At 32.6% G+C, this 22,501-nt stretch overlaps 3 protein-coding genes across 3 annotated transcripts; 1 reads left to right on the forward strand and 2 right to left on the reverse strand.

Moving 5' to 3' along the window:
• Positions 1-25: 25 nt before the first annotated feature.
• On the reverse strand, positions 26-2,799 carry LOC122590079 (cytochrome P450 83B1-like). Its single transcript, XM_043762412.1, has 2 exons — positions 1,901-2,799; positions 26-748 (listed from the first exon to the last, which is right to left on the reverse strand). Exons 1-2 carry the CDS (start codon positions 2,795-2,797, stop codon positions 140-142), a joined length of 1,506 nt encoding a protein of 501 aa, XP_043618347.1. The 5' UTR covers positions 2,798-2,799; the 3' UTR covers positions 26-139.
• A 5,965-nt stretch (positions 2,800-8,764) lies between these two features.
• LOC122588541 (protein RCC2 homolog) lies at positions 8,765-14,356 on the forward strand. The gene is made up of 16 exons (XM_043760675.1): positions 8,765-8,996; positions 9,175-9,236; positions 10,024-10,091; positions 10,433-10,554; positions 10,746-10,851; positions 11,332-11,383; positions 11,496-11,613; positions 11,727-11,757; positions 11,855-11,878; positions 11,974-12,098; positions 12,230-12,311; positions 12,451-12,573; positions 12,662-12,715; positions 12,824-12,893; positions 13,700-13,730; positions 13,821-14,356. Exons 1-16 carry the CDS (start codon positions 8,765-8,767, stop codon positions 14,237-14,239), a joined length of 1,719 nt encoding a protein of 572 aa, XP_043616610.1. The 3' UTR covers positions 14,240-14,356.
• A 399-nt stretch (positions 14,357-14,755) lies between these two features.
• Positions 14,756-16,745, reverse strand: LOC122588540 (cytochrome P450 83B1-like). The gene is made up of 2 exons (XM_043760674.1): positions 15,823-16,745; positions 14,756-15,581 (listed from the first exon to the last, which is right to left on the reverse strand). The coding sequence occupies exons 1-2, from the start codon at positions 16,729-16,731 to the stop codon at positions 14,973-14,975; spliced, it is 1,518 nt and encodes a 505-aa protein (XP_043616609.1). The 5' UTR covers positions 16,732-16,745; the 3' UTR covers positions 14,756-14,972.
• Positions 16,746-22,501: the final 5,756 nt, after the last annotated feature.

Below are 22,501 nucleotides of genomic sequence, written 5' to 3' on the forward strand. Positions count from 1 at the left end.
GGCTTCAAGCTGGGGCAAATATGGGTGGAATTAATGATTCATCGACATTTGATTTATTATAACAAGTATTACAAAATATCCAATATGTTGTTTTTCCTAGAATTATATATCAACAAGTGGTTATTTGGATAGTAGTCTTTTACATGTACACATGAGCTAGAAGGCAGAGCTCATTCTTCTTGTGCATGGTTATCCCAGGATTAACTTGAAAGTCCAAATCTTCCTTCTCCATTCCATCCGGCAACCCCCAATCAAACAAGTAAAGAAGATTACCTAGTAAAAGTTCCACCGTGACGACTCCCATTGAGATTCCTGGACAAATTCTTCGGCCCGCTCCAAAAGGAATCAACTCAAAATCATTCCCTTTAAAGTCAATATCACTACCCAAAAACCTCTCTGGCAAGAACTCCTCCGGGTTTTCCCAAGATTCAGGGTCCCTTCCAATGGCCAATGCATTAACAAACACTAAAGTTTTTGGCTTGATTTTGAAGCCATGTAACGTGGTTTCTTTAGTTGTTTCTCGATTTACTAGAAGAGGAACGGTAGGGTATAATCTCATGATTTCTTTTATCACTGCTTTCATATAAGTGAGTTTCGAAATATCATCCTCGTCTACTTTACCTTTCTTTGCAACCACATTTCTCACTTCTTCTTGTGCTTTCTTCATTACTTTAGGATGCTTCATTAGCGCTGTCATCGCCCAAACCACCGTAGCTGCGCTAGTATCTGTTCCTGCTACCAATACATCCTAAAAAAGATACCAAGAGTTGATTATCAGAGAATTAGAATTGAATCCGAATTAGTACCTTCTGTTTTTATTTTTATTTATTGAATAGACTAGTTTAAAACTAGTTACAGAGTCACAAATTTCTTACACATGTTAATTTAAATATAAAATTAGTAACTTTTTATTATAAACTCGGAAAATTTATAGTTAATATGCTAGAATTACTCTAATTTTATGCTAAAATTATATTTAAGTTCAAAATAAAATCAATATTTTTAATGGACTAGTCAGACTGAATTAAATTATGTAGCTATTAGGCTTATGTGTTTTCAAAACAAAATACGGAGTAGTAACTAAATTTAAGTTTAAAGACTTTTGTCTAGCACAATTTAAAAACATATCGGAAACTAGTTCTTTAATTATTATTACTCGTATTATTTTTTTTTTTTTTTTTTATTTTTTATAAAATCATCATTTTCATTAGATTTTTAATAGGATTTAAAAGAAAATTAGTGGCAACCATTATAATTATTATTAATATTCTAATTTCTATTTGTAAGTTTAAGCATTTACTCGGTTATTAGAAACGTGTATGAGTCAAACCCGAGTCAAACCTAAGACGACATGTGCTTATGATACACGTTCCCGTTGAGTCATCGAAACTACCATCGCATTAATGGTTTTACAAAAATGCATCAGATACCAAACTTTGTATGACGAATTATAGAATAAGATTTTAGTAATGATGCGATAATGATACTACACGCCTCTACTCAATCAACTTACCAATACATCTTCTTTAATTACGTGTAGATAATGATACTACATGTTCCCGTGTAGTGTGTATCTTCACAATTCCAATTCGTTTTAAATATAGTCATTAAGTGAAAGCTTGGGCTCTCAATATTGGGTCTAACTCATCCTGATCAAACTCTTATCAAAAACCTTTTAGAGAAAAATATGTTAGTAGCCAAAACTCCAAAAAGCCTAAAACATAAAAAATTACAGTATAATTCTTTTCACACTTTTTATGAAGTCACATGATTTAGTGATACTCTTAGTAAGTAACTAAAATGTTGTGACATTTTTCATGTAGGGTTAGAAATAAAATTATTTGCAAAAATTAAATAAAAATCAACATATATAAAAAGGAACAGGGGTAATAGGGATTACCATGATCATGCCTTTTATATGATCGTAAGTGAGGTCGAATAGTTGATCTTTTTTAAGCCGTAGTAAAATATCAATGAAGTCTTCTTCGTCATGCGACTTGGCGATTTGACTGTTAAGATGTTCATCTATGAGTTCCTGGTAAAGCACATCGAAATATTGGAAGCATTTCTCTAGCCGATCTGTTTTGCCCAATAACCTATCGATTAATCCTGCAAAAGGTAAACTAGGCCAAAGATCGGCGACAAAGAAATCCGCCATCATTGCTTGAACTTCGAGAAGCAGTTGAAGAATCTCCTTTCTTTCATGTCCAACTTGGTACCTTTTGCCAAACCCGACTCTCATCATTATAGTACTAGTCACACTCTTCATGATTTCACTCAAGTTTACTTGCTTAGATAAAAGCGCTAGCTCGTGTATCTTTTTCATGCTATTAGAGACTTCGTCTTCACGAATGGACCTAAATGATTGAACCCTTTTGGGGCCTAACAAATGAATCATAAATATCTTTCTCATCCCTTTCCAAAAGTCGTTGTAGGGTGAAAAAATGAGTTCCATGCCGTTGTAAGACACCTTTTGTTGCCCAATCAAGGAAGGTCTATCACAAAAGATTAAATCTTGGGTTTTCATGACTTCTTTCGCAAGACTTGCTGAAGAAACAACGATAGCTGGAATGGAACCAAAGCGGAGTGATACAATTGGACCGTAGGATTTGGAGAGGTTCCATAGGGAAGTATGCAAGTTTAACTGATCGATTTGGTGCAAGTTTCCGATTATTGGTAGTGCACGAGGGCCTGGTGGATTGCAATTTGATGATTCGTTTTTGATGAATTTGGGAAGAAAGTATATGAGAAATATGAGAGGAAGAGATACAAGAAGACAAATGAAAAGAAATGTCATTGTTGAGATGTTATGCACGTCAGATACTAAGGTTTAGTTATACATATAGACTAACCAAATACTGCAAAAAGTGCAAGATTAATGTTAGCCATACAATTGTTGAGTTAATTAAGAAACCGAGTACAAAATAAGAAGGTGGTTTAACATATGTACGTGTTTCTTCTATTTACTATTTCGGCGCACATCCGAATCTCTTATTATATATAAAAAGAAACTTTAATTCCAAAAATAAAAAGCTTAAATCCTTAAATAAAACTCTATTTTTAATTAAAATTATTAGATCAAAATACTGATATTATATGCCTTTTATAACTTTTTTAGATTTAATTTTAATAATATAAAAAACTTAAATATATAATCATTAATTATGAAAAGCAATTTTCTACCTTTTATAGTTATAGAAAGTAATTAACTTTGATGATATAATTATGAAATATAACTCCTAAACTTTATATTATTTTTAACCCGGCCTTTTTACATTAATTAATTTTACATTCAACACCGCACCGCCTCCACCGCCGTTTGTCAACGCTACCACCACTGCTGTTGTCGTCGTATCATCGTCGTTACCACCATTTACATCACATCATTTGGGCATACGTAAATCTAGTTCATATTAAGTGGTTCTATATGTGAAGCGTTACTTTTATATACTCTTTTTATTCCCTTATGCTTTTTAGATCTTTATGCATTAGTTTCATATATCTGTGTTATTATCATTGGTCAAAATTTTAACTTATTTTGTTATACTTTCGTATTTGTTTTAAGGCCTATCATAATAGGAGTATCTTCCACACTGTCACATCAACTTTTTTTTAAAATAATACTTTATCTACACCTCTTCCACAACTTTTATTTATTTTATTTTATATATATCCAAAAATATAATTTACTTTTTTTAAAATAAAACATTATTACATTTACATTAGTTAAAAGATAAAACTAAAAAGAAAAAGTTTAGGGGCTATAATAAAAATTTATACAACTTTTGGGCTAAAACGAAAACTACCAAATAACAAAGATTTAGAAGTCAAAAACTACTCTGTTTCTTCATCTTCAATATACAGACTATATCTCTATCTCTAGCGCGCGCTCTCTCTCTCTCTCTCACACACACACATATATATATATGGGTAACACTCCGGTAAAAACAGTCTTAAAATAATAATGGTGAAAACACCTAAAAATATCATTTGGATGCATTAAAAGTCCATAAAACAAACATAGTGTATAACTAATTATCATTATTTAAGTGTTTAACAACACATTGATCCGTCAAAATCAGAAAAATTACGTGTTTTGTTGGATGCATCATTCTGATGAATATACATCCAGGATGGATGCACAAAACAAAAAAAAATGATTTTCTCAAGTTTGACAGACCAATATGTTGTTAAACACTTAAACAATGATAATTAGTTATACACTATGTTAGTTTTATGGACTTTTAATGCATCAAAATGAAGTTTTAATAGTTCTCACCGTGTTTTTATTTTAAGGGTGTTCTTATTTGATGTGCCCTATATACATATATACGAGAGTAAGTACCCGCGTGTTGCGACGATGAGATAGTTGGGGGTGATAAGTCATAAAGTGTGATAGCCAAATGCCTTAACTGTATGGGTCGACCTATGATTTAAAAATTCGTCGAAAGTTATTGAATAACATCTTTAATGAAAGAGCATAAAATTTTAATAACACCCATATAATTTTTATAATTTATCGATGTACGGTTTTTGAGATAAAAGATTTTGAATGAATTGCAGGAATAAATGATTTACGGAGAAGAGAGAAAAAAAAAATGATTGGTTGATATTTAAAAAGAGAGAAATAGTATTATAATTATTTAAGGTAAATATAGAATAGATAAGAAGACATTTTAAGAAAATAAATGTTTAAACTTAAAATTTAGACAGGGGGATTTTTGCTTTACAATATAACGAGAGTAAGTACTCGCGCGTTGCGACGGTGAGATGGTGGGGGTGATAGCTAGGTCATAGAGTGTCATAGGTCATATGAGTTGATATGTCATAAAATATAATAGTCAAATGCCTTAGCCATACGGGCTCCGCCCCGGATTTAAAAATTCGTCGAAAATATATCGAATGACATCTCTAATGAAAAAGAATGAAATTTTAAGAACACCCATATAATTTTTATAATTTATCGATATACAATTTTTGAGATAAGATATTTTGAATGAATTGGAGGAATAAATGATTTATGAAAGAGAAAAAAAAAATGATTGGTTGAGATTTGAGGAAGTTATTTTAGGTATATATAGAATAGATATGAGGGACATTTTATGAAAGTACTTAAAATCAATATTGAAATATTAAGTTCAATGTTGAAAATCTAAAGGTTTTTTGCTTTATAATATAGTATATATATATATATATATATATATATATATATTAGGAAAAGTGAATATAAGGTTGTTTCGTTGTTCGTCACCTAAGTTTAGGTGTGAAAACCTCACATACAAATTTTTTAATATTTCTTGATTAATGAATAAATGTTTAGGCTCCCATGATTTTTATGGATTAACAAAACAATATGTGAGTGTTCCACACCTAACTTTACGTACCTAACAACCTTATATTCTCATTCCCATATATATATATATATATATATATATAACCAATATTTAAAAAAATAATAATAATAAGACTCTGTTCCCCCTCTTTCCTGTTAACCCATTTCAACTCAGCGAAGCCACCCAACGACAAGCCCCATCATCAGGGTGCTCACAAGAGAGTCCTCATCAACGACCCCATCGACGGGGTGTCAACGGGCCTGTCGTGATAGGCCTAGGAACCTCGTTGTAGATAGTATTTTATATATTATCTATACTATATTATAAAGCAAAAAGTCTCTGTCTAAATTTTAAGTTTCAGCATTTACATTTTCAAAATGTCCCCTATTAATTCTATATTTACCTAAAATAACTATATTACCTTTTCTCTTTCCTAAAATCTCAACAAATCATTTTCTTTCTCTCTCTTTAATAAATCATTTATTCTTCTAATTTATTCAAAATCTTTTATCTCAAAAACCGTATATCGATAAGTTATAAAATTTTTATAGGTGTTCTTAAAATTTCATGCTCTTTCATTAGAGATGTCATTCGATATGCTTTTGACGAATTTTTAAATCCGAAGACGGAACCCGTACGGTTAAGGCATTTGGCTATCACACTCTATGATCTATCACCCCACTATCTCACCGCTGCAACACGCGGGTACTTACTCTCGTATAAGACATATGTAATGACATTATATATATACATACTATATTATAAAACAGATCTCCCCTGTTTACATTTTAAGTTTCAACATTTATTTTCCCAAAATGCTCATATTTCAATTTTATTTTTACCTAACACCCTTTCTCTCTCCTCAAATCTCAACCAATCATTTGTTTTCTCTCTTCTACATAAATCATTTATTCCTCCAATTCATTCAAAATCTTTTATCTCAAAAACTGTACATCGATAAATTATAAAAATTATATGGGTGTTTTTAAAATTTCATGCTCTTTAATTAGAGATCTCATTCGATAGATTTTCGATGAATTTTTAAATCCGAGGGCGGAGCCCGTACAGTTAAGACATTTGGCTATCACACTCTATGACCTACCACCCCCACCATCTCACCGCTGCAATGCGCGGGTACTTACTTTCGTTATTTATAAATTAATAAAACATAATAAATGAAACTTAAAAGATAATACTCTAATAAATTCAGACGTGTCGTTAGCTAGCTAGTCTTCCTCAGGGCCAAAGCGGTCGTGGTCACGCAGCTTCCCTCACCGTCCTCTTTGAGGACCATATAAATTGTGGTTTCCTAAATGATAAAGTGGTCATACACATGATTTTGATATGCATGGCATTTTTCTATCTTGTTAAAGCTCTATGTGATCATGCATGATGCATCACGACATAACAAGAGCATTCACAATGCAAAATTTATTACAAAAGCTCATTTCTGTCACAATTAATAATCAATAAACAAGCAACTCGTACCGGGGTGAATTTTCTAATTATACTTTATATAATAGCTAGTATATAAAAATTTTAGAACCCCTTGTTGAAATTTAGATAATTTGAATAATTAAGGGAAAATGGGAAATACTCATTTAAGTCATTTTATCCCTCTTACTGACATCTTTAATAGATGAAATGAAAAGTAGAGAAAGAAAATTAAAAATATTTCGTTTGTTTGGTTGCACTAAAACGTGAACATGATAATGAACAAATGATGATAAATTTCATTTATTTCATTCTCTAAAAATTATTAATTTTTTCCTAGTAATTGTAAAGCCATACCAAATATGCCCCCACCCACCCCCCACCCATCCCCGTTTTTTTTTCTTCCCTTCGCCCACTTCCTAATTGCAAGGATTGTTTTCCCACCCCTCCACACCTTTTTTCTATTCTATTTTCAATTTATTTTTATTCAAATAATAACTAAAACTTTAATTTAAAAATAATTTAAAACAAATATTACTAAAACCATAACATATTACATAATATTACTAAAATCATTAAAAAACATTACATTACATAATATTACTAAAACTATCAAAAACATTACATAAAACTAACACTAATAGTCCGATTCCACAGTACTTTCGTCGTCGTTACGATGAATGTATCGATAGGGTTCAGGAGACCCGGTAGCGTCGTCGGGTTGAGGAGATATGTAGTCCTCCTCCGGGTTAGTATGATAATCTACATGTTGACCAGCATCGACATTGCCTTGCGAGAATAACGCATGGTCAAGCGTGGCTGTGAAGGTGGAAGAGACAGTGGTAAGCTGGAAAAAAATTAATTTGGTTCAACTAATCGATCTTCTGTCGAAGAAATACAACATACTCATTTTCGACAGTGTTCCGAACTCAATCGGGAGCTTCAATTCAGTTGATTTCGGCTTGATAAGCCGCCTTCTCGTCAGATAGACTCTGAATGACGGTGTTCATTTGAGATTTGTGTTTGTCGTCGTTGACCATGTGAGCTTGCATCGCCATCTTAACATCCCTTAGGTTCATGTGTTCCCATGTTTTATTTTATATGTGTGTTGTTTGGTAGATTTAAAATCAAAGAAGAAAAGAAAGAAAACGATGGAGCACAAAAAAAATTACAAGAAGCACAATGTGAAGAAATAAGAAGATAAAAAGATGGAGAAAGTCGATCGTTAATGTTAGCCCATTAATTCCTTTATTTTATTGTTTCTAACATTCTAATCGATAGACCATAGTCTCCATTTCGATCCCCACACCACCAGTACCGGTTGGATGAGCGGTGTTCAATCTAATACCGGATCGGTATTGGTTTTCTCATTTTAATTGTCTGCCACCACTGCCAGTGATTGTTGTCATCACCACTTGTGACGCTACCTATTGATAATGCCAGACACATGCTCACAAGGACATATACTTGAATGCCGAATCATCGTGTTATGGGTCTGAATCATCATCAAGGACATATACTTGAATGCCAGATACATGCTCACAATTGTGGAATGACTATGTCAAATAATTCCATCAACATGTCTCAGCTAATAAAGACAGTGACGAACCTGTGATTATTGTACTACAAATTGCAAAGTATAACACTTGAAACCAACTATCTTAAAAGTTATAAGTTTTTATGACTTAAATGTATGGAGATCTAATATTGATAATATCATTAGTCCCGTGTTCAGGGTTTGACACGGGGCTAAAATCTAATATTCATTAATTCATATTTGAATTAATTTGACAGATTCTATTCATTTTGTGAAAATATAACCACTAGGTTAAATTGAAAATTGAAAACAAAACTACATAGTCTTTAAAAAAAAACTTTTTTTCCCGCCCTTTTTGATACACATTCCCAAATCCCCTTTACACCTGGAGTGAGGTTATTCATTTTACTTAGCTTAAAAAAAAAAAAAAACCCTTTTTGGTTGTTTGGGTAGAGTAGAGATGTCACAACAACCATCAGTGGCAGTGGAGACAGAGAAGAAGGATAAGAAAGTAGTAGAAGAAGAAAAGAATCTTGTGAAGAATGAAGGCGGCGGTGAGTTGTTGTTTTGTGGCGCCACTCATTGGAATGCCATAGGCCGTCGTAAAGTGTTAACCGAAGGTGACTTGGTTTCTCCTACACGAATCCGGTCTCTCGTTGGGATCGACATTCGTTACGTTGCTTCGGGTTGTGGTAATTAAGTTTTCTCCTTTTTTTTATTAATTCATTTACACTGTTTCAATTTTAGGGTTTCGTTTATTTTGTCAGTAATATGTTTGCATTCATAATTTTTTTTGTATGGTAGAAAACTTTTATTAAATTCTAGGGTTAACTTTTTATTTTTGTAATGATGTTTGAATATTTTGTGTAGCATCTCGTCATTGTGTGGCATTGGGTGTGGATGGACGCTGTTACACTTGGGGACGAAATGAGGCAAGTTTAAAGTTTAAAACTTTTTTTATTTTCTTTCGATTTTCATGTGAGTATTCATACTCTGTATCCTTTTTGCAATGGAGCATGATCTGGGCACCATCATTTTTAGCCGTACACCACAAAACATGCTCTAAGGTTTTGTACAGTACAACTATTTGAAGCATGTTTGACGCGTACAACTTTAAAATGGTTTTTAGAGAAGGAAAAATTGTTTCACATTTCAAAGGGCCTTTGACTTAGCGGTATTTAAGATAACCCAGATACTATATGAGACTATATGTGTTAATAATTGCTTTGGATCAAGAAAAAGAAGAAAATTGGTCCATGTCATTCCAAAAAGGGTTGGTTTGGGAGTTCTGTATGCCGACGCATTAGGAAAAAAATCACATAACCAAATAAATTGGTCATTCGTTGTCAAATGGACTGCCATTTATGTTCTCTACTATGACATGTAAGGTTTAGGAGAAAGCTTCTAGGATTTTGATGACTCTTTATTTATTTACACCTTGATGCATCGGAAAAAAAGGTGCATTGGACATGTGTCATCACCGTAATTCTTTATGCCTTCTACTATTAGGAGATTTGTCTTCTGACACTTTCTCTTTTATGACATTAGTCCTTTGAACTCTATGGATACTTCAGCATATCAAGTTTTTGATACTATTATAGTTTTAATGACCTGATAATTGTGGTGTGAGTGTGGCCATTGTATACAAACAACTATCGCAAATAAGTTTCTTATATGCTTTTGATATCGTATGCTAGTAAAAAAACACTCCTTTTGCAGAAGGGTCAGCTTGGGCATGGGGACAAAATCATTTACTACAGCCCGACAGTGGTGTCTGCTCTATCAGAGTAAGTTATTCTCACTAAGTGATAATGGGAGAATTTCGGTTATCACTTTATAATTGTGTTTAGCGGACTGTTTTAGTAATCTACAATTCATCCCTAAATAAGTCTCAACCATTGGATGGGTTTCCAATATATAGTTATAGTAGAAATTAACTAATCTATAAAAGTGCAATTGACTAATCTATGGTTTTGTAATTGACTAATATCTATTATAATAGGTAATCATATTACTTCTTATACGCGCATATGTTTTATTTTGAGGGGTTAAAGCATCTTAATTCTTAAAGCATAAATTTGAGAGTATCATTAAACCAATCCTATTTTTTTTGCCATTATCGTTTCAGGTATAAAGTTGTGAAAGCAGCATGTGGGGGAGGCCATACTGTTGTATTAACTGAAGATGGCATCTCCTGGTCGTTTGGTTGGAACAAGCACGGACAGCTTGGTACTGGCTCAACAAAAAATGGTGAGTAGGCACAGTATTATCACATTGCTTCAAAAAGGAAGGGTTAATATGTGTGGAGGCCATCCAAGTATTCCATTTGACACTTAATGTCCAGTCACATATTGAAACTACCTAAAGAATCACATGCTTATTTTTTGGCCTTCATGGGAAGGTATCATTCTAACAAGTTTTTACTTCTTTTGCTTATGCAGAGTTTGAGTTATCTCCAGTACGTTGTCTTGTATCGAATGTAAAAGATGTTGCATGTGGGACTGACTTTACTGTTTGGTTAACTTCCGTTGAGGGTGCTACTATTCTGTATGGTCACTCTTTGTTCTCCAAGTTTTGCTTATTTTTATGTTGAAATAAGTTTCATTTTAATTGCAAACTATGGTCCATTCATTGTTGAAGGTTATATTGTTAATTCTTAACTTATTCGTCTACCAACGGGTTGATTTTCGTTATATTCTACCTAGAAGGGTCAAATGGTCAATTTAGAAGATCTTGGTTAAAACTGGCACTAATAAAGTTGGCTGAAAGTGAGCTACATGTAGTCTCGTGCTTAAAAGTTGAAACCTTTGAAATTGTTCTGTTAAAAGTAAGGTAGATAGGTTTTTGAATAGTTTTGGTTTTGTAATCATTATCAATATGTTAATTATAGATAAATTTCAAAATAGGGATGAACTTTGTGGGTCAATTAAAACTGAAATCACTCATTTCAATTCATTATCCTCCAACCCACTGACTTGCCCAATTTGCTATCTTTACCTGAATGCATAATGTTTATTTGGTGTCTAGAACTGCTGGATATCCCCAGTATGGTCAACTTGGACATGGAACAAACCATGAGGTGTGCATATTGTTTTTATCATGTATTCATGTGTCTTTGGCCCTTACACAATCACTTTGGTTTCCTTTTAACTAAATGGATGATCTTCATCTGTATGGTTTTCTATATGCAGTACAATATGAAGGAAAGCTCTGTGAGGCTTGCTTATGAGGCTCAACCTAGCCCTCAGGCAATAGCTTCCCTGTCTGATGAAACAATAGTAAAAGTTGCGTGTGGGGCAAATCATACAGGTTGTCTTAAAAGTCGTTCTAATCATTTATACACTTCCCTTTTGCTGTGTGTTATTTGTTTATTTGTTTGTGGAGTGAAATTTATCTGCCATCTAACATGGTTGAGTGTTCAGTTGCATTAGACTCAAAGGGCTATGTTTATACGTAAGTTATAAGCTGTTATACATCTTTTGTTTGTTAAATGAATTGCCGAGTCTCTAATTTTCAACTTGACTAATTATGCATCTAAAATACATTGCAGGTGGGGCTTTGGAGGATACGGAAGGTGAATAATATCTATTTTTTATCTATCCATAAATCTATGCTCCCTATAAGAGTTATGGTGCATGTTTAACATCAAATCTTAAACCATGATTATAGGCTTGGGCATAGAGAGCAAAAGGATGAATGGAGTCCTCGCCGTGTTGATATTTTCACAAAGCATAATGTTCTACCTCCTGGTGCTGTAATTTCAGCTGGTTCTGTAACCTCTGCCTGTTCTAGGGGTATGCCTTTTATTGCCTTCCCCCCCCTCAACAAACAAGAAATCTAGTTGCAAGTAGTCTTTCATCTTTTGCCTTGTTTATACTGTAATCTTGTCTGTTTTTATTGCAAATGACTGCCTTCCGTTATCCAGGTGTCGGGCAGATGTACATGTGGGGTAAAATAAAGAAAGCGGGTGATAACTGGATGTATCCTAAACCTCTCATGGATCTCAGGTTCTACTATTTTTACTCAATTAAATGTGTTGTGGCTTTCCTGTATCTAAAATAGATTGACATGTGTGGGCAAAGTGCTATATGATCAAATGGAATTTGTCAAAATGTTCAACATAATCAAGACCTCGGTTTCTTGCAGTGGCTGGAACGTACGGTGCATGGATTCAGGCAATATGCATCATTTTGTTGGGGCTGATAGCTCATGCATTAGTTGGGGCTCTGCTTTATCTGGCGAACTTGGATATGGGCCTAATCAGCAGAAGTATGCTTCTTATTATTTAGTTTTCTGTGGTTCCCTTCTCTGGTCATGTGATGGTGGTTGACTTTTTTTCTTCTTCTGGGGGTTGCAGATCTTCTGCTGTACCCAAAACTGTAGACGTTCTTGAGGGCATGCACGTTATCAGGTCTATATCCGAATCATGCACATACATTCATTTTACATACGTGTTGGTGTGGGTGCAAGCTCCCATCCTTTTTACTATGTTTTCACTAGGTGTTTTGTTCTTCTGTAGCGTTGCCTGTGGTTTGGCTCATTCCTTGGTGGTGGTTGATAGATCAAATGTAGGCGATCAACTTGAGCAGGTATTTTTTTAATCATGATTCTGCTTTTTTGTGGTCCACTTTTGTATTTATACTTTTTATGTCTCAACCCTGTAACTAAAGTTATGGCATTGGCCTAGTTTGATAATCAAAGAATTTTTTTGCATCCATATGGCAATTATATTGGATCAAAACTGGTAATTTATTGACACTAGAAATGCCATGAATGCCCATGCCAAAACTTCCATCACCAGGTTGGTATAAGGACAATTATTGACCACTTCGCAAAGTTTGTTGTTATCCTTATGGAATATCTCCTTTTCTTTATATTTGTAATTTGTCAAGATATATGTTGCAAGTTCTGCTGTACTTTCTAGACATTTTTTACCAGAACAATGACCAATTTACAATGATAACCAAGTTAATACAAAACATGATTGTCCACTGAGCCTCACTGATGTGTATTGACTTGGACCCTAAGCCAAAAAGGCAAACACAAATACTCTGGCATGCAACCAAAAACTCTAATCAGCCTCACCTTTTCTAATATGGCCATTTGTTGCTGAGTTGTGGCTTAGATACCTGCAAATGTTATGTGGATCCTGAATCAAAAACAAATACTCTACGTGCATAGCATATATCTCTGCCAACCTCACCTTTTACCAACCTGAAAATACTGACACTTGAACCAGAAGTGTTCAGTCATGAACAAACTTTTGTGATTCTAACCTACGTAGTGCCTAAGTGAAACTCATAAATTGCCAAGTTGACAACTACAATTTATGTTTAGGATTATTCGTTTTATTTTGTTTAAACCCCAATTTACTGTAGCTTTTTTTTTTTTACAGCTTGCTGTTTATGATGACAAAAATCCTGAAGGTATGCTCATTTAGATTTTCATTATGAGACTCATAATCCATAACGAAATTTCTAGTTTTAGATCTTTATTTTAATTTTATTTTGATTCAGGAGATGAAGAACCCGGGATTAAACCTAAATCTGCTAGGAAAACAAGCGCAAAAAATGCTGCAAAAATGCCTGAAACTTCCAACAAGAGGCCGAGAATATCTGAAGAATCATCTGAGTTGGAAGTTGAAGAATACAATGATGAAAGTGAAAATGATAATGGCGTAGAGTCAGATTTTGAAAAAGAACGCGATGTTCAAAAGAAGGTCAATTCTGGACGGAAGAAGGCGAGTAGTGGTAAGACTTCTGCGAGAGGTGAATTGAAGGCGAACTCTGGACGGAAGAAGGCAGGTCAGACTTCTGCAAGAGGTGAAATGAAGGTGGACTCTGGACGGAAGAAGGCGGGTAGTGGTCAGACTTTTGCAAGAGGCCGTTCTTTAGTTGCTACAAAGGCAGGAGCACCTGCCAAAAGAAGAAGATAAAAAGGGAAGACATCTTGACCAAATGTCCATTTTTATGCCTTTCTTGTAACTTTTTAGCATCATTGGTCTTGTATTCCGGCTATAGGCATTTGGAATGTAGAATGATTAATTTATCTACTAACTGATGATTGATGATTGTCTTTTGGCATCTTAGTTTATGTCTATTGATTTATGAAAACATTATTTGACCTATAAAAATTGCAAATTTGTTCCGTTGTATATTAATCCATATATTAATTTTGAATCATTTACAAATACACATGAGGTGTGAGACGAAGTTCATTCCTTTTGTGCATGGTTAACTCTGGCATAGCTTCAAAGTCTATATCATCTTATGCAGACCATCCGGTAAGCCCCCTCATACATGTAAAGCAGAGTAGCAAGCAAAAGCTCTGCTGTGACTCCAGTTAATATTCCAAGACAGATTCTTTGGCCAACACCAAGAGGAATAAACTCAAAATTGTTCCCACCTTTATCCAAATTATCTAGTTAACAAGTATAAATAAAAGACATGACTAAATAAAAATTTTGTTCATACAATTAATTTAGATAACGGATACTATTCTAATGAGAGTTTCGTTTTTTTAACAACTAAGTGCGGGATTATGGGATTAAACTAGTAATTTTTGCATGCTGGATCATAGTTTATTGATATATGATGATATATATGAAGATGCATATATATGGTTGATCAGTTATTCAACGATCGAGCTTTAGATAATATAGTAGTCCTTTACGTGTAAGCTTGGGCTAAAAGACAAAGGTCGTTCTTGTTGTTTAGAGTGAATCCAGGCATAACACTAGAGTCTATGTCTTCCTTGTTTATACCATCTGGCAACGCCCAATCCCACATATAAACAAGATTAGCAAGCAAAAGCTCCACCTCCGTAACTCCCATTGTGATTCCAGGACAGATTCTTCGACCACCCCCAAATGGAATCAGCTCAAAATCACCTCCTTTATAGCCGATATCATTACTCAGAAACCTTTCTGGTAAGAACTCCTCTGGATTCTCCCAAGATGCAGGGTCTCTTCCAACGGCTAATGCGTTCACATAAACTAGAGTCTTCTTCTTAACTTTGTAGCCTTGTATGATGGTGTCTTTAATTGTTTCTCGAGCTAAGAGAAGTGGAGCTGCAGGGAATAATCTCATGCCCTCTTTCACTACTGCCTTCAGATAGGCGAGTTTTGGGAGATCATCTTCATCTACTACCCCTTTCTTTCCAACCACGTTCCTCACTTCTTCTTGTGCCTTTTTCATCACTCTAGGATTCTTCACTAGGCCTGTCATCGCCCAAACCATTGTAGCTGCACTATTATCTGTCCCGGCTACTAATATATCCTACAACGGAGAAAAGTAAAAATTCGATACTTAAAGTTTATTGTCCTTAGGCATTAGCAATAAAGACCTAGATATATGTTGTTAATAATATATCCTATAAGTTTTCGTTCAAAAGTTTAAATCAACCTGATTCTTTCCCATATCGGGCCCATTTAATATCAAGTTCTGGCTCTGGCTCTGTTAGAATTCATCCTATCTCATCAAAAAAGAATATAGATATAAGAGTACATCATATAATTACCGTGAGCATGGCTTTTATGTGATCATTAGTGAGTTCAAAGGGATGCAAAACTTGATCTTTCTTTAGCTGAATTAAAATGTCAATAAGATCTTGGTCTTCCTCTTTAGATTTTTGGTTCCGAGGGTCTAGGTGTTCATCAATTAGTTCATTGTAAAATGAATCCAATTCTCGGAAGATTTTATCCAAACGACGAAATTTCCCCATCAACCTGTCAACCAAACGTACAAATGGCAAACCAGGCCAAATATCCGAAAAAATGTAGTTTGTTACCGTTGCCTGAACTTCATCAAGCATCCGAAGAATTTCCTTGCTCTCATTTCCATCTTCATATCTTTTACCAAAACCCATTCTCGTGACGATAGTACTCATCACGGTGTGAGTTATTTCACTTATGTTTACATGCTTAGAAGAACTTGCTAGCCTACGTATTTTGTTCATGGCACGCGACACCTCATCTTCACGAATATGCCTAGAAGATAGTAACCTTTTTGGGCTGAACAAGTAAACAGTAAAAATCTTTCTCATTTCTTTCCAATTCTTGTTGTATGGTGAGGCAGCTACATCAAGGCCATTGTAAGTTACTTTTTGTAAGCCATGCAATAATGGCCTACTACAAAAAGATTGATCTTGGGTTTTAAAGATTTCTTTCGCGAGATTTGCCGATGAAACAACCATGGCTGGGACAAAACCAAGTCTTAGGAATACAATAGGACCATAAGATTTGGAGAGGTTCCATAGGGAAGTATGGAGGCTTGAGTTATCGATTTGGTGCATGTTTCCAATGAAGGGTAGTCCATGAGGGCCTGGTAGGCGACTGGATATTGATTTGCTCTTGGTAAACAATGTAAGATAGAGTAGAGATAGGATGGGAAGAGATACAACAAGAAGAAACTGAAGTAAAAACTCCATTTTTGAGATATCACTGTAAGGTGCTATTTTTGGTCTTATATATATAGACTTAGATCACGTGCAAATAAATAACAAGTTTCAAGTTTTATAATAACTAGAGAAATACCGCGCAGAACGACGGCAATGTGATGATTAGGCCGTGAATTTAAAAGTAATTGGTATAAAATGAGGTAAAACAGTTATTTTAGGAATTGAAAGATCCATTTTATAAATTATCTCAATATTATAGTATATTATGAGAAAATGTTTAAATTGATGAATTAAGGGGATAAATAAACAATTTAGACTATAACTCTATGTTATTTTAAAGAGAGGGTGATATATGTGAAGTATAAATTACTCGTATCACTTTATACATTTCTAGACTAAATGTTGGATAACGCCATAAATTAATCACTGTGTTCATATATAGTGATTTGTAAATTGTGTGCCAAATTATATAAAGTACATTATCCGTATCAAAAGATTTACTCTGTTTATCTATCGACCTTGTAATACTTTTTTTGGGTTTGCTAAATACAGCCCTTAGGGCTGTGTTTAAGGTGCATAAATTGTTTGTACATTTATCATGAAAATCAGGGGGCGGACTTTTAATATGAAAGGTATAAGTTTTTTTATGCACGTTAAATACAGCCCTTAGGACTGTTTAACATTTCCTACTTTTTATTTTAACCTAATGTAGTTTAATTAATGGTGAGTATATGTCAATTTCGATACTACAATTAAATGCTGGTACATACATTTATTTTGTAGATTTTATTTCCTTTTGTTTGAAACTTGTTGTAATGAAATGGCATTAACGCGAACACCAATATCAACATGCGATAAAGTATTCTGACCAATGTTAATTACAATAGGATCACATGTTAAGTCAATTTGTTCGTATGAGAAATAAGGAAATCAAAGCCGTCGACATGCTCTTGTAATTAGTAGGCGTATTTGTCCAAAGTGGCCACCGCATTGATTCGTTTGGGCGTATTATATTGTCTTTTCTATTTCTTCGCTATCCAACAGTGTGGTGTATGTTGCGTTTGAAAAAGCCAAGGTGTAAACATGATGTATGTATTATTTAATATCAATTTTCATATTAGCCCTTGAGCTATAAGATTTATTGTTATTATAGATTAAAAAAAAAAAATCTACCAAATGTGTTTTTTAATTTGTGTATCGAATTTCAATTATATATACTATATGTAATAAACTTTCAAAATCTATGTATTGTATATTTTTGACAACCTTATAAGCTGTTACATGGTCATGAGCCACGAACAAATTAAACTTTTAGCATGATTGTTAGTGATAGAAGTGATTCAATGTTATAAATCAGTATATTAATAATGTAACACCAACAAGAAATTTTACTACGATAAATTAAGAATGATCTAACAAAATAAAACCTACTAGACCATGAGGAAAATCCATAATTCCCTCAATTCTATTTTGCCAATTAAAGGAGTCCAATGCTGAAGAACTCCGACTCTATGATTTAGTAAAAGATACATATGTAAGCTTAAAAATACTCGTATATTAAAAAAGAGAAACCAAGATACATCATAATATTGATGACGAGGATCAGAAACAAAAAAGGGTAGTTACCAAATATCAATTGTTGAATTAATAACACATATTTAAGCTTATGTATTTTAAAAAGATACAGCATGTGTATATCCTCATTCACAATTTAGTGGTAGAAAAGTTTCAAATTCCAATTCCGTGTGCCTAAATAATTAAAGATATCTTTTAGTGTCACGTCCATATCTAGAAATTGCAAGAAATAATTTGTCCTCTAGCTTATTAATAAAAGTATACGACGAATGGGAGGTTTATATATATGTGTCATAAAAGGACAAATGATATATGTCTCAAGATAGCAAAATTTATTTAAGTATATTAGTCATGCGCTTATTCTAGAAAAAGGTAAGCCATAAGCAATCTTAAGTTTCATAATTCTCTAAGAAATTAAACTTATGTGTACTTAAACTTTTCGATATGTGTATTTTGCTTTCTAACAGAAAGGTTAAGGGTCTTAAGCTATGAGCTTCTCTTAATGTCAACACCCGAAGGTTTGAATAATAGGGATAAATAAAGGCTCGAAAAAGCAGGAGACTACAAGTGACTGGAATATGGAGATGCGTTTGGTGCATTTTCGAAGTGGTACGAAGGAGATGATCGAAGTAGAAAAGTGTAGTCTAGTGGGGATATTCGTAGATGGATAATTACTACATCTCAAACTCTTCCAAACATTGTCATGATGCCAATTAAGACTCAAAATTTGTAAAAGGCGGTACTAGATATTATTTACTTGACCCTTTTTCAATTAATGTCACGTTTTATATTTATGCAATATATGTGTATGTGTGTTTTTTTTTACAATAGTTGCGTGTGTTTAATTGTAAAAAATCGATCAAAATGTAAATTGATCTAAGGGAATGAAAAAATGATGTTATTAACAAGTGCTGATGGTACATTAAATTAAAGATTAATGTTAAAGATACAAACAACTTACAAACAATTTTTTACAAATTTAGTTGTCACCAATGAAATAAGGTGAGAAAATGATGAAAGCAAATAAAATCTTAATATATACTATAAGACAGTTGAACTAATGACTTATTAACCAATCACATCGTTCAATTTCATCAAATTGACTTTTGATGATGTCATCATTTAGATAAACTACAAATTCAAAACTCTAATAATCATTACCAAATATATTATTATATTAGCATTTATATTAATTTGTAGATTAAGTCTCATTAATTTACACTTTTTTATTTTCCATCAATAATTTACACTTTTTAGCCCTAAATACTTAATTTATATTTATTTTTAGCCATCAACTTAAGAGAAATTTTTAAAATTTATAATCATTTAATTAAATTAAAAAAAAAATTTAACATATGATATTTTCTAAAAAAAATTATTTCAAAACCTAACGCCTTATTAACAAATATTATATTAGATTTTTATAATTATAAATATTAATATTTAGTTTAATATTTGATATAAATACAATGTGAACTCTAGATACATATCCTAAACACGATTTACAACAAAGGGTTACTTGAATCCTAAATCCAAATCAATATAAACTACATTCAAGATTCATTTTATCTCTCATTAAAAAAATGATACATAATTTTCTCCTTTTTATATATTAGTTTTACATATTAATGTTTAATGTTACAGTTGTCACTCAAATCAAGAGTTCTAATTGTTATCAAATAATATAAAAACAATCCTAATTGTTATTATATTATCATAGAACAAGTGATTGAAAATAAACCTATGTGTATTATGGACGCGCATCATGATTAAATACATATACTTGAATGTTAAGTACAGGATCACAAATATGTTTATATTTTAATTCTTAATTATCTTTCATAATAATATCACATTATGAGTATAACTGGTTTCAAAATATTCTATAGTGAAGAAATTATTATATATAGCATGTGGCTTGTGGAATGACTACGACAAACAATTCCATCAATATATCTAGGCTAATCATTACAGTGACAAACATATGATTATTGTACTACAAATATAACACTTAGAACCTTATTTTTTCAAAATTATAAGCTTTTATGACTTAAAAGTATCTAATATTGATAATATCGTAAAACTCGTATCCAGTATTGGACACGGGTCTAAAATCTAGTTTGATATCTAATAGCTTCCGAAAGGAAGAAAAATGTCAATGTAATAGAAGATAAACGATCAATGCATTTTCAATTTTAAATATTAGTCATGTCGAGAAAATATCTCTCCATCATGTGTTTTTCTGTCGAGTTTATCATTTTAAGGTATATAATTACAATTACCATTTTTATAAAACACATATACTTTATTTAATTTTCCAATTACATCGTTTTGTTGGGATAAAATATGTACTTGTTAAGATTTAAAATTAACAATTATGCTCGTTGTATATATAGTGATGATGATACCATAGACGGAAATAGACGGAACTTATAAGGGACGGGAGGAGTGCTTGGATGGAAAAGGGAAAGAGAAAAAGAAAGAGAAAGAAATGTTAAGGAATACTTTGATTGTATTATGGTTGCTTGGTTATAATAAGGTATGATGCTTGATTAATACTTCATATGTCAATATATATATATATATACTATAACTAATACCCGTATAATGTAGGAGAACTATTTGATGACTATGGTGACATTTAATGACAATGAATGACTATTCATTACTATCACCTAATTGTTAGACTTTAATCGGTAATTTGTTGGAAGGCTATGATAACAATGAGCATTAGATGTACATGATGTACTACAAACAAGCATGAATATAAGCATGTACATAATTAATACATTATTATATTTGAACTACATAGTCTCTATTGTACGAGTAGTATTTAAAGCAAACAAGCATTTAATTAAGTTTTAAAGAGTTGATTCGTCTAAATTTGACAAAATTAGCATAACATGGACTTTAATAACTCACAACACCTACAAAAATTAATAATACAATAAATCTTTTGGTTTTATATTTTAGTTAGAAGATATTTACAAAAAAATTTACATGATATACACAAAAATTTGTAAAATTAACTATAATCAAATCGCTAGTGAAAAGTTACAAACCTCACAAATTATAAGAATCTTTAAGAACTTTTTAAATCAAACAAAATCATTGATTATTCTTTACATGATGATTATTTTTTGATTTTTTTTAGTTAGTTGGATGTAATTTTGGATTTTTATAATTATGTAGAGACATAGATTATCATATGTTATACAATTATGTAAACACATATGTTATACAATTTAAAGAAGATTCATAAGGGTTACTGTGATTTTAAGATTCTTAATATAACCTTTACTCTTATCACTATATCTAAAATATAAGTGAGTTGGTTGTTCATTATTTATAGTCACATCGAAACTTTGTTAGCTGATTATATAAATAATTTCATAGTTATAAGCAATGATATACATATTTAAACTATTTATACCATTTTATAAGGCAAATAATCTTTGTTTAACATTTTAAGTTTCAACATTTTATCAAAACCAAATTACATCAATAACTTATACTACTCGTTGCCACTACCACCACCCATCACTGTCACCGCCGCTACCGCCATTATATCACCACCACCGCTATCACCTCCATCACCGTCGTAACGCGCAGATACCGTTCTAGTAAGATTAAAAGCATGTCAAATGCAGTGTCGGCTTAAACTTTTTGGTGGTCTTAAACGAGATCAATTTTGAAGGTCTAATCTACAACAAAGAAAGGGAAATAAAAAAAGAAGAGAAAATACGACAGATGATATAAGGACCACACCACCCTTAACTCCACTATTTGAACCTGGGACTATATGAAAGATCATTCTGCTTATGACCTGTGAGTAATAATGTAATACGGAGTAAAAAAAAAAACAAGAATTAGATTACTTATACACATACTTTGCTACTATGAAGAACCAAAAGATTCTCAGTTATGTATTATACTGTTATTTATAAATTGTGAGTACTAAAAACAAAAAAATAAATATTAATGTACCTGTACTCATATATTCTTGACTCCACTCTATTGAATTTTTCCTTCATATGTTGAAAGAATAGAAGGTTGAAAGATCTTAGCTATCATTTAGATAGAAACTGGAAGCAGTCTCTCTATTTAGGTAGAGGTAAGGTATGCTTACATCTTAACCTCCCCCATACATCGTCGAAGTATTGGGGTTAAAAACTGCGAAAAGCGTCACTGAGCAGTTACCTATGTTGAAAGAATCGAAGGTTCA

This window comes from Erigeron canadensis, chromosome 2 (assembly GCF_010389155.1).
Source record: "Erigeron canadensis isolate Cc75 chromosome 2, C_canadensis_v1, whole genome shotgun sequence".
Taxonomy (NCBI): domain Eukaryota; kingdom Viridiplantae; phylum Streptophyta; class Magnoliopsida; order Asterales; family Asteraceae; genus Erigeron; species Erigeron canadensis.

Bases quoted from the DNA above. Each gene is read 5' to 3' on its own strand.
- LOC122590079 (XM_043762412.1), bottom strand. From the start codon at position 2,797: ATGACATTTCTTTTCATTTGTCTTCTTGTATCTCTTCCTCTCATATTT. The intron at 749-1,900 runs GTAATCCCTATT...TATCTTTTTTAG, and splicing joins ATATAAAAGGCATGATCATG to GATGTATTGGTAGCAGGAAC.
- LOC122588541 (XM_043760675.1), top strand. From the start codon at position 8,765: ATGTCACAACAACCATCAGTGGCAGTGGAGACAGAGAAGAAGGATAAG. The intron at 8,997-9,174 runs GTAATTAAGTTT...TATTTTGTGTAG, and splicing joins TTACGTTGCTTCGGGTTGTG to CATCTCGTCATTGTGTGGCA. The intron at 12,894-13,699 runs GTATTTTTTTAA...TTTTTTTTACAG, and splicing joins TAGGCGATCAACTTGAGCAG to CTTGCTGTTTATGATGACAA.
- LOC122588540 (XM_043760674.1), bottom strand. From the start codon at position 16,731: ATGGAGTTTTTACTTCAGTTTCTTCTTGTTGTATCTCTTCCCATCCTA. The intron at 15,582-15,822 runs GTAATTATATGA...TCTCCGTTGTAG, and splicing joins ACATAAAAGCCATGCTCACG to GATATATTAGTAGCCGGGAC.